The sequence below is a fragment of the Lepisosteus platostomus genome, chromosome 19 (assembly GCF_059453375.1).
Source record: "Lepisosteus platostomus isolate fLepPlt1 chromosome 19, fLepPlt1.hap1, whole genome shotgun sequence".
NCBI lineage: Eukaryota > Metazoa > Chordata > Actinopteri > Semionotiformes > Lepisosteidae > Lepisosteus > Lepisosteus platostomus.
In genome coordinates this window covers 6736506-6748728 of record NC_142629.1, presented here as the reverse complement: position 1 = coordinate 6748728, position 12223 = coordinate 6736506, and the positions used below count along the sequence as shown (strand labels likewise).

The 12223-nt window shown below is 42.0% G+C and overlaps 1 protein-coding gene across 8 annotated transcripts in view; it reads right to left on the bottom strand.

Moving 5' to 3' along the window:
- The window catches only part of LOC148645028 (unconventional myosin-XV-like), a 94184-nt gene that overhangs the window by 40557 nt on the left and 41404 nt on the right, over positions 1-12223 (bottom strand). For all 8 annotated transcript variants that reach the window (XM_088612504.1, XM_088612505.1, XM_088612506.1 and 5 more), the window contains exons 15-24: positions 11883-12014; positions 10133-10258; positions 9478-9555; positions 8402-8556; positions 7647-7692; positions 7298-7422; positions 6378-6495; positions 3429-3604; positions 1356-1440; positions 817-870 (exon numbers count right to left, since the gene is read on the bottom strand). In XM_088612504.1, the coding sequence (XP_088468630.1) occupies positions 817-870; positions 1356-1440; positions 3429-3604; positions 6378-6495; positions 7298-7422; positions 7647-7692; positions 8402-8556; positions 9478-9555; positions 10133-10258; positions 11883-12014 (1095 nt within the window). The remainder of the gene's footprint in view (positions 1-816; positions 871-1355; positions 1441-3428; positions 3605-6377; positions 6496-7297; positions 7423-7646; positions 7693-8401; positions 8557-9477; positions 9556-10132; positions 10259-11882; positions 12015-12223) is intronic.

The window sequence follows — 12223 nt, the reverse complement described above, 5'->3', positions numbered from 1 at the left end:
TTCAAGTTTGTAAGCAGTGATCATCATGTTTTGTTTTGTTGTACAGTAAATACAAAACGTTATTTTTACGTGAGATCTGAATTTCACCTCCACGTGTGAGTGTAACTTGACTAGCGTCATTACTTGCAGATTACTTTAAAAATAAAATGCTGACTTTTTTCAGTTTTCATTTTATTTACCTGTAATCATATTCAATGCTTTGTTTTTATACCTTACATAAAACTTAATACCTGTATAGTAAAAAATAAAATACAAATGGCGTACGTGTAGTGTAACCTTTTAATCAAAACATGACATCGTAGGTAGAGACTGATATCTTACCTTTCTGATGGTATTATGTTTAAAAAATTATTAAAAAATTATATAAAACTACATTCAGGGTATATGTATAAGCTATATTATGAAATGGATATCGTGTTTAGACTTGGGTCCCATCCCCAAGCTGTCCCATTTTATAGATGCAAATATAAAAATATTCCGAAATCCGAAAAAATCCGAAATCCGCAACACTTTCGGTCCCAGGAATTTCGGGTAAGGGATTCTCAACCTGTAGTTTGTAAACGGTCTCACAGTGGGCGATGGGTGAGTGGTGGGTACACATTCTCACATGAGCTGGCTTTCTTTTTGCGTATCCTGAAAAGGACTAGAATAAACCTTCTGGATTTTATGTCTTGTGGCCAGTATGTGTTTTTTGCGTGTAGACTCTTGTGACCACTCTGCTTAATGGTAAGGTCTGTCTCACACATTCCATTTAAACTTCAACAAAGAATTCGCTGGACATCCAACAAGGCTGGACAGCTGGACATCTGCAGTTACCATTTCAATTTGTCTCTTCTGTTCCTCTATTTTTCTGCGAGCCTCTTCCTTCATCTAAAATGTGGCCAATGAAAAGATAAAGCTTTAGATCAAGGATTGGAAATGGCATTTAAAAGCAGTTTACAAATATCTAAAACATAAACAGGATGACATGAAGGAGATAATCCTCTGTTGTCAGGGTCTCCAGGCCTGTTACTTCAGAGCCATATCAAATGGATGTTAGTAATAAAACCCTAATCCTGACAGTAGCCAGAAACAAATGCAGCAATTATATTATAACATGTTTATAACATGTTATTAACATGTCGATAGATTGTTTATAGCTATTATATAAACCATAGCCTTTTTAATTAGCACAAATTAAACCACAGCCACAAGAAACAACATATTTAGAGAGTAATTAGCACAAATAATTAAACTGGCTGACAAAATAGAGATTAAGCGTTGTCCCAGGAAGAAATAACAAACTATATTTGTAATGAGAATGCAGAACAGGCTCTTTGATCTACTATATATGGAGTCATATGTTTGGTTCATACCTTGATGTATCTCTTGCGGTTGACATACATGTGGATCAAGGAACGGAATTTGATCAGACTTGCTCTCATTTTCACATAACGTTTTCTGTACAAAAACACAGGAAAATGTTTTAAGGAATTCAGTTTTAATCGTCTGGTCTTAGCTCTGGTCTCTGAAAAATAAATTCATGCTTTGAAAGATTCGGATGCTCAAAGTACCACTAAATTTCCAAATCTTAACATTTTCAAAAGTATTCGATTTGTAGTTCATTTTAGTTTACACTAAGCATTAAAGAAGTCCAGCAAAACATGTCGGTATAATTGTAGAATGATTTTTTAAAGGTTTTCTAAAGGTTTGCTCTTTATTTCCTATTTACAAAATGAATGCATTTAAAATAAATGACAAAGGTCCAGTATAACTCAGACCTGCAGTATAAAAGTTGAATAAAAATGTCAGGGGAAAAAAACAAAACCGATAATGCAGAGCACTCACTGTACAAACATCCATCTGTGAAATGAATACAAATGACTACCTCCAGTGGAGACGTTTAACTGTTTGTGGACATGCTACAAATGTGGATCCCACCTGAAATAAACATCTCTATAAAAGTGTCTCATAAAAGGAGGCAAAGACATAAAATAGTGATAAGGGACAAGTTAAGTTTAATTCCATGCTGATAAGAGAAACAAAGAAATGCAACGTTTTGGCTGCGGAGCCTTCCTCACGTGAAACGCTGTGCTTCTTTTCTTCTCTGATCAGCATGGAATTAACCTTTTCTTGTTCCTTTGCAACCTACGCATGCTGATGCAGCTACCCACTTAAAACAGTGATAGCTTATTCATAACTGCTTGCACCGATACAGTGTCTTCCAAGGTGCTTACAAATAGGAGGGGGCCTACTTTGTCCTCCTCTGCTGAAGTACAGTACACCCACCTGGGTGATGTGCAGCTTCTATGCTGCGCCAGCAAGCCCAGAAGCACAGCAGATCAAGGGGAGAAGTGAGAAGTCACTTCACCGTCTGAAGTTAGGTGGAACTTTAGGGAGGCCAGATTGTCCAGTCCCAGAGTGGAATTTAGCCAGGACTCTGAGGTTAACATGTTCAGTCATTTAATAAATTCACTGGGTCCATGAAAATATTTTTTTTCCTCCAGACAAAACAATAACACCGTATTTTTGTAACAAGGTATCAACTGCCCAGCAGTGCAGACAGTAATAATAATAATAATTCCTTACACTTATATAGCACTTTTCTGGACACTCCACTCAAAGCCTTTTACAGGTAATGGGGACTCCCCTCCACCACCACCAGTGTGCAGCCCCAGCTGAATAATGTGACAGCAGCCGTAGTCACCAGTTTGCTCACCACACACCAGCTCTCAGTGGGGAGGAGAGCAGAGTGATGAAGCCAGTTCAGAGATGGGGATTATTAGGAGGCCATGATTGGTAAAGGCCAATGGGAAATTTGGCCAGGATTACACCCTACTCTTTTCGAGAAACGCCCTGGGTCTTTTAATGACCAAAAAAAGTTAGGACTTCAGTTTCATCTGAAGGACGGCACCTTTTTTTACAGTATAGTGTTCCCGTCACTATACTGGGGCATTAGGACCCACACAGACCGCAGGGTGCGCGCCCCCTGCTGGCCCCACTAACACCTCTTCCAGCCGCAACCTTAGTTTTTCCCAGGAGGTCTCCCGTCCAGGAACTAACCAGGCTCCCACCTGCTAGTGGTGAGGTGCAGGGTGATATAGCTGCTGGATAAACTATTCTAGTTTAAAGGAGCTTTGTTCTACATCTCTGTAACAGGGCTGCAGTATAAAAGCATGTAAAAAGAGGAACTGGGGAAGGATGGTTTATCAACAGCGGACAGATCAGCGGTCTCCTTTACGTCCTGCTGAACGATCAAATCCAAAGTTGTGGCTTCAGTCACGCAGTCCCCCACCCCCCCCGAGAGCAGATTGGCAGTGGACACCCCAGTGGGCAGTACCACAGTGGGAGCTTCAGTGGGCTGCCAGTGGTGAGCTGCAGGGTGATATGGCTGCTGTCCACCTGCCCAGTACATGAGCAAGCAGCGGGTACAGGCTCCCGGTCTGTACCTGGTGAGGTATCCGCGGGAGTGCGCCTGCAGCCTGACGATCTTCCTGCGCAGCGAGCGGTACCGCTTCCTGACGAAGAACATGCGGGTGTAGCGCTGTAGGGTGAGGGCGGCCAGGTGCAGCACGCGATCGCGCTTGCTCTCCAGGAGCTGGTACAGGTCCTCCTTCAGGAAGAGCTGGGGATACACAGGCACAAGGCCTGAGCAGACAGTACCTCCATCCCTGCAGGAGAAGCCACTACCGAAAAACTCTCTGGCTGTTGTAGAACTTCGATGCACAGCCACAAAAACGTAGGCACTTTCAGAAACAATGAGGCACAAGGGACCTTGATGATCCATCTACCCACCTATGTTGCCAGTGTGATCCCAGACCAGCTGAGGATAACCGATCATGGACACTAATCTATGAATTCATGCAGAGTTTCCCACATTTTGGGACTCCCCCTTGCAGTCCAGTTGGTTGATTATTTTAGCAATTCATTAGTTGAAAACAGACACCAAGTACCCATGCACAGGAAATGCATATACTGTAGTAAGTGTGACAGAATAAAACTAAATAATAACACACGGTCAATAATGGAGGAGCTGTAACACAAATAGTTCTCAAAACTTTTCAACTTTTAAAACTTTTAAACGCACCCCACTAATGGACTCTATGCATTCTCTTCTTATGCATGCATAGCAAGGAATAAATATTTCACTAAGTGCTAACATAAGAGAATTCAGAGCTCAGACCTCAAGGCTTCTGCAGACATCGAAAGGTTCAATCCATATTCCAGGAGGACATGCTGCTCAGTTTTGTGAGAATAATCACCATAGTGACATCCAGCTACTCTTCTACATGCACTAAAAAACACCCCAGGCCACAAAAGAGGATAGATGCTACAAAACACCAAATCCAAGTCAGCCAACAAAGACAAAGAAGCCAACCGTACTTGTGCTTTCACATCCTTCTTGAACAATTTCTTAATTGGTCCTAAATGATCTCAGGGGTTAGTGGAATGTACAGTAAGTGCCGATTTAACATTTTCTTAGGTACATTTCTAACCTACCGGTCTATTTCTACCGGTCCAACAGATCCACAGATGACACAATCTCCATTGCCATACACACTGCCCTATCCCATCTGGACAAAAAGAACACATACACAAGACTACTATTCATCAACTTCAGCTCAGCTTTTAACACTATCATCCCAGAGAAACTAGTCAAGAAACTCAGTGCACTGGGTCTCAACACCACCCTCTGCAACTGGATTCGGGACTTTCTGACAGGCAGACCTCAGGCTGTCAGGCTTGGAAACCACACCTCCAGCACACTAACTCTGAACACTGGGGTCCCCCAGGGGTGTGTGCTTAGTCCATTGCTCTATTCCCTCTATATCCACGACTGTAAGGGCAAACACAACACCAACTCCATCATCAAGTTTGCCGATGACACCACAGTTGTAGGTCTGATCACAGACAATGATGAGAGGGCCTACAGGGAGGAGGTCAATCTTCTTACAACGTTGTGTGATGACAACAACCTCACCCTCAACGTCAGCAATACCAAGGAGCTGATTGTTGATTTCAGGATACTGCAAACCGGACATGCCCCTATCCACATCAACGGGACTGAAGTGGAAAGGGTCAGTAACTTCAAATTCCTTGGCTTCCATATCACCGAGGACCTCACATGGTCTCTCAACGCCACCTGTCTGATCAAGAAAGCGCAACAGCGCCTGTACTTCCTAAGACGGTTGAAGAAGGCTAAGATATGTCCCCAGATCCTCACTCAACTCCACTTTTACAGATGCACTACAGAAAGCACACTGACAGGCTGCATCACAGTGTGGTATGACAACTGCTGTGCTGCTGACCACAAAGCCCTACAGCGGGTGGTGAAAACTGCCCAGTCCATCACTGGGGTTGCCCTTCCATCTATACAGGACATTTATGACAGACGGTGCTTGAGGAAAGCTCTAAGCATCATCAAAGACCCCACACACCCCAGCTACGGACTGTATGACGTTCTACCATCTGGAAAACGGTACCGGAGCATTCAGGCCCGGACCACCAGACTCAGAGACAGTTTTTACCCCCGCACTATCAAACTATTAAACTCCCAGCCTCTCTCACCTATGATCTGAACCTCACAGTGCCTTCTTCCTTACCAAAAACTCAAACACACATTGAAATCTACCTCTACCTTACATGTCAAAAAGATCACTCCCCATAATTTCTATCCCTTTATTTCATTCTGTTGATGCATCTTTTTGCACATAACCTGTTACCTTTTTGCTGTTTTGCACACTGCCTGTTGTTGTTTTTTGCACATCGCCTGTTGTTGTTTTTTTCGCACACTGCCTGTTGTCTCTGTCTTTCTTTTGCTATACAATTGTATTGTTGTTGTTTTTTTCTTTGTATTACTTATGTCCGAGAGCTAGCTAAATAAAATTTCGTTATACCATATACCTGTATATGAGTATAATGACAATAAACTTTAACTTGAACTTGAACTTGAACCTGAAGCTGGGCTCTCCCGCTATGCTTCCGGAGAGCCCCATGAACTAGATTTTATATGGTAGCTAATAAATCATCCATTTATAAAGAGATGGAACGGTTAAACTATGATCCATTAAAATATTCTTAACTTGGAACAAAACAAAACTGAAGATCTATCAACCCCAAAAGACCAGATGTCCCTAACTGAACAACTATTACTTGTTGAACTGATCAATAACATGCAAGCCTACCTAATCTTAAAAACAGGTGATTCAGGGTGACCTACAAGACAAAGTGGAGATTTGGGGTGAAGACCCCTGCTTCAGAGGCTTTCGTTATACGTGTAAGCCGACGTCACATAACACCGCTTCCCGAGTCCTGGTTGAGTCAGGGCTGGCCTCCCCTGAGAGAAGATGGTTGAACTATAATTTGGGAACAGAAGGGTCTGTGGTTGACATACTCACCTTTGTGACTCCAATCTGGTACGCCCCCTTCTTGACAGGACACAGCTTCTTCAGGACCGCGACACAGTTCTCCCCATTAGGGATGATGGGGTTCTTCATGCCCAGCAGAGAAATGTACCTGTCAAACACACAAGGCATTTGTCCCATTTTTCTCCCACAGACTGCTGGGAAAATCAGACACTCTCAGCGAATAATGCTTTTTTTGAGAATGTAAAATCATGGTGATTCACTCTCGGGAGTGGACCCTCCTTGGTCTTTATTATTATTGTTTTTATTAATTATTAAGTTGAAGTCCCACCTGCGACACAGCTTACGTTCTATTACGGTTTCAGCCAACCCAGTTCAGGCGATTTCTGAACCCACTGTTGGCGATTAAGAAGCCATTTCATGAAAGGGATTGAGCACATTTGCCACATAACTTGCAAGGAAAGCAAGCAATAGAAGATTGGGATGATTCATTGATCATCAGTCGGAAATGTATTTTCAAAATGAAACTGTTAGAGTCTAGACTAGACATGTGAGCATACACAGATCTTAGCAGCCTGCCTGAAATTGAATGTTGTTACAAGTTGTGAAACAACAAAAGGTTCTATGGTGGGGGGAGAGAGGGCTAGAGGCTGGGGTCCCTGGAAAACATTCTGCCTCCCCTCACAATGGTCCTGCTGGGCTCATTGTCAGAAGACTGTCAAGTTCTTCGTGGTTTGAGTAAACATGTTTAGCTTCATAACATAGAAATCTACTATTGCATAATTTCACATTTGGAATTCTGTGATAACTTGAGCAAAGATGAAAAGACAGTGGTGAAGGCAGAGTAGGAGAATACTGTTCACCTGCCTCTAAAAGGAAATTGTGCATCACCTCTAAATGTGACTAATAATGCACCCTTAAGAACCTTCTTCTCTTGTGAACAGTGCACTGACCTGTTAATGAAGATTTGGAAAGGGATTCTCACAGGAAAGCCCTCCTTTCGGATACGAATGGTTTCTAAGATTCCAGAGTAGCGCAACTGGGTGCTAACCACTTCAACCTCAAATAAGCCAGGCTCCTACAGAAAAAGACAACATGCCATCAAATAGGTCAGCCCTGCTTGGAATGAAACCAAAATAGAAAACTATATTATACTCAGTGGATTTACAAAACCATTAGCCCTGTATCTTACTCAAAGAAATCTTTCTATCTCAGCAAATCATCTTGCACAACAACAGTGAGGCTTAGGATATTTAAAGAAGTATTTTATTGCCAGAAGTCACTGGGGAACATTTTTCTTACCTTCTTATTATTTGGCTTTAAGCAGCGTACAAAAAATGGGTTACACCTAAAAAACAGAAACATTGTGCTTTACACACCAAAGAAAGTGCAAGACTATAATTCAACACAGACACACACCATAGATACTGTCTCAGCTTTCTTGCTTTGAAAGGTGAGTTAACTTCACATTTGTACTTTTACTCTGCTATATCAAGTCCACCTAGAGCAGAGGTTAGGATGTGGCATCCTTCAGGAAACTCAGAGATCAAATAGCTGTTTTCTATCAAATGGGTTAAATGAGCCAGATGACCTCATTTCAAGCATATTTATGTACTTATGATCTTGCCTTCCAGTCTTTGCTAATAATGATTTATACTCTTCATCGGAATAATCAAATAAACACGTAAAGGACAATTACTGTAGGTCAATAAAGAACAAATTGAATCAAGGTCCCTGAAACAGAACAGTATACAGATAGTTCAGGTGCATCAGAATGCCTTCACAGTCGCCAAAGGAACAAGTAATAGCTTTATTCCATGCTGAAAAGAGAAGAGTGAAAACACAATGTTTCGGCTGTGAAGCCTTCTTTGGGTGCGAGGGTGTGTGAGAGTGCCTTCTTCAGGTGTGAGGGTGTGTGAGGGTGAGGGTTGTGGTTTCACTTTTCTCTTTTCAGCATGGAATAAACCTATTACGTGTTCCTTTGCTGAGTATACAGATAGCCTACTGTGTGTATGCAGTACACTGGAACAACAGGAGCTTCCTTGCTCTTTACTTACCTGTCCATCTTCTCCACCAGCTCCAGGAGGGACAGCTGGAATTTGGCTGCCACTGTGGGAGGCTGGTATCTCCTGGTCACTGTGCTGTTCTTCCTCAGGAGGGACTTCTGCTGGGAGAGGAACTGGGCGTGGCTGGAAAAGAGGTTTGCCACCATCTACACAAAAAAAGACCCCGAAATTATCATCTTATAGTGGTAATAATTTGTGCAATCACAAATGCAGTGGTGCATCATTGGTGCAATAATATTCACAAATCCTTGACAGAGCCCTTATCATAAGAGAAAAAGCCTGGCATAATACCTGAGAAACCCCTACTACAACTAGTGCTGCCATTTTAATGTTTTTCAGACCTATCTATTTTCATTAGCTTACTTTCTAGCCAGCAGCCATATCACCCTGCAACTCCCAAGTGGCAGCCCACAGCAGGTGTGAGCCTGGTCAGTACCTGGATGGGAGACCTCCTGGGAAAAACTAAGGTTGCTGCTGGAAGAGTTGTTAGTGGGGCCAGCAGGGGGTGCTCACCCTGTGGTCTGTGTGGATCCTAATACCCCAGTATAGTGACGGGGACACTATACTGTAAAAAGCCGCCGTTCTTTGGATGAGATGTAAAACCGAGGTCCTGACTCTCTGTGTTCATTATAAATCCCAGGGTGTTTCTCGAAAAGAGTAGGTGTGTTACCCTGGCGTCCTGGCCAAATTTCCCATTGGCCCTTACCAATCATGACCTCCTAATAATCCCCATCTATAAATTGGCTACATCACTGTTTTCTCCTCCCGACTCATAACTGGTGTGTGGGGAGCATTCAGGCGCACTATGGCTGCCGTCGCATCATCCAGGTGGGGCAGCACACTGGTGGTGGTGGAGGGGATCCCCATTACCTGTAAAGCACTTTGAGTGGAGTGTCCAGAAAAGCGCTATATAAGTGTAAGCAATTATTAGGCTATAACATATAAATTAGGCTATAACACCTCCCATCTGTTCAAGTAAATTGAATGACCAAGTTGCAGATGCAAAAATAGCATTTTGGAAAAATACTGAGCAACTTGAAAGCTATTTTGAAAGGACCTCCTCTTACCTTGTTTCTACTCTGGGTGAAGAGATCCAGCACTTCCTGGCGAACCTGATCGTAATTCTTGTCTAGGAACTTGTGGACCTGCATCGACAATTCAGAGATCAGAGAAATAAAAGTCCTCAGGCCACACACGCATTCACTGTACTACATTTATTTGTTGAAATACTGAGATTATAAAGTTATGTATCTAAACTAAAATTGTAGATTTTGAGTACTATTATTTTTATATCCAGCAAAACTGGATATAAAAATCTTGAGTATTTAACAGGTCATGTTGTTGACTCCTGCCTGTTTAAAAGACATGTGGAAAAGATTAACGACACAGTTGCTAGCTGTAAAATGGGAATACTTTCTGTTTACTGTCCTTCTGCTCCTAATTTTACCAGCTACAAGTTAACAAATCATTTACAATCTTATATCCTAGCAGTGGATAGCGCCTAGATTTCTCCTATAGCTCGGAGCACAAATGTTAACTTGTTCTTCGAAAAAAATAAAAACCTGGAACACAAACAGGTGTGTTCATTTGACTTTATCTGTTATTTAATGGTTTATCTAATGTATTCACGTTAACTTTAGAAACGAACATTATTATGAAAGCGTAGTAACGTAGCGTAGTATGTAAGCGCCCTCCGGGGGGCCTCAGTAACACCAGCTGTACCTGGTAAGTGACTTTGCCAGCAAAGTGCTTGATGGTGAATTCAGGAAGTGGCATCTTTGGCCTTGAGTAGAGGGTGTTGTTACCATGGTGATAGTGACACTTTTGAAGGAAGGTGTGGTCTGTTGCCTGGCGTGCAGATAGAGTGCAGTTAAAACACGTCATTTTTTAAAATAAGTCTTGAAAACTACCTTACGCAATTACACATTAGAATAACTATTACTGACGTTGGTAAATAACAGTAAATATGGACAGTGGAGCTGAATTAAAACAAAATCTGAACAAAAAATACTATTTGCCTGTATATTTCTCTGTTTCCGAAATAGCTTTGAGAGGAAAAACGTCAATGGGAGATGTTCATGACAGACGGCAGTGAAAGGTCCTTTACCTATAAAAAGCTGAACTCCTGTGTTTGCTTACCGAATAACAGTATTTTTTTTTCAAAAAGACAAGCATCCTGCATGAAACATACATTTTCCAAAATTGAACACAACAAATTAATTTTACTCCCCCCCTTTATACTGTACAGTGCCTTTGCAAAAGTATCAGACCCTTGTGCAGGTTTCACACTTTGGTGTTCTAAAGGTTGCAGTCATGACACTCTGAAGTAGCAATTAATATGTTATATGCAGTACACATCCTACTCCTCACATTCAAAGCAAAAAACAAAAAAGGAATAAGAAAACATAATCAATGTGAAGGGAGATGGAAAAGGCATAATTAGATAAGTGCTCAAACCCTTTCTGTTGTGGCAAACCTAAATACATTTAGATAAAAAAAATACTTTAATGAGTCACACAGTTAGCTGAGTAGCCTCTGTCCATTGGTAATAAGAGTAGGTCAAATGATTTAAGGACAAATGCACTGCTTCTGTCTCAGTCAAGTAGTACAATTACAGGCAGTTTCTTGAAAAACACCTACTGTAAGTGATGCTACAAATGCGGCAAAATGTTCTGTGGTTAGACGTTAATCAGAAATCTGAGCTTTTAGGTCAAAATAAAGTCTTAGAACGGACATAAACCCAACATTGTGCATCAGTCAGTCAGCACCTTCCCAACTATCAAGCATTGTGGTAGGACCATGTTATAATTCTGCCTTATCTCAGGGATTGGGAAGCTTCTCAAGACCGATGGAGCAAAGTACTGGCAAATATTAAAGGAAAACGTTCTTCAGACGTAAAACTGGGGCAGTAATTCACTTTTCAGCTGGACAATGACCCAAAGCACAAGGCCAAAGTTACACTGGAGTGGCTTAAGAATCAGACAGTTACTATTTTTGAGTGACCCATACCGTGCCAGCTATGCCCCATTGCACGGAAGTGAGCAATGCCCTCACCAATTCAGAATTTAGAGAGGCCTGATTTTCCAATTCAGCCAGGATAAACTGGGGTAGACACCTATACTCTTTTGAAACCTACAGTACCACAGGATTTTTAATGGATACATCAAGACCTTATTTTATTGTCTTCTCCAAAAGATGGCTCCTCCTATAACACAATCTCCCAGGTCCCCATGCCTGGGCATTGGTTTTGGAAATTGTGATCCAAATAAAGGAGCACCACCTACTGGTCCTCCACAAATTGCAACCTTATTTTCCTCGGGGGTCTCCCATCACAGTGCTGCCCAGGCCCACCCATGCTTCCTTTCTGAGAATGGACGAGATCAGGCTCAAGGAAGTAAGGTCGTTTTATATTCACATAAGTTTGGATTATTGGTAAATCTAACAGGCCACATCTTCAAAATGGGCCACTGACCTGAGGGAAACAGCTCTGGTCGTCGAGTATTCGCAGGACCCCATAGGGCTTCTGGGAAATGAGGTCAATGCAGGCCTGATTGTCACTGAAAGCGATCTCTTTCCAGTCAATCTGCTCCCTGATATATTCATCCTTAGAAAAGCAGAAAACAAAACTTATTAAAAGGGTATTTAAACCTTTTGTTTGTCTACACCACCCTCTAAATGTTTGAAGATGCAAAAGAACAGGTGTCAGCTTCTATTTTGAGTCAGTCAGGACATGCTTGCTACTGCACGAGCTCATACCCTATGACAGGTCATCTTTCAGCACCTTTTGATTCTGTCCAGAATTTGCTCTGTGTC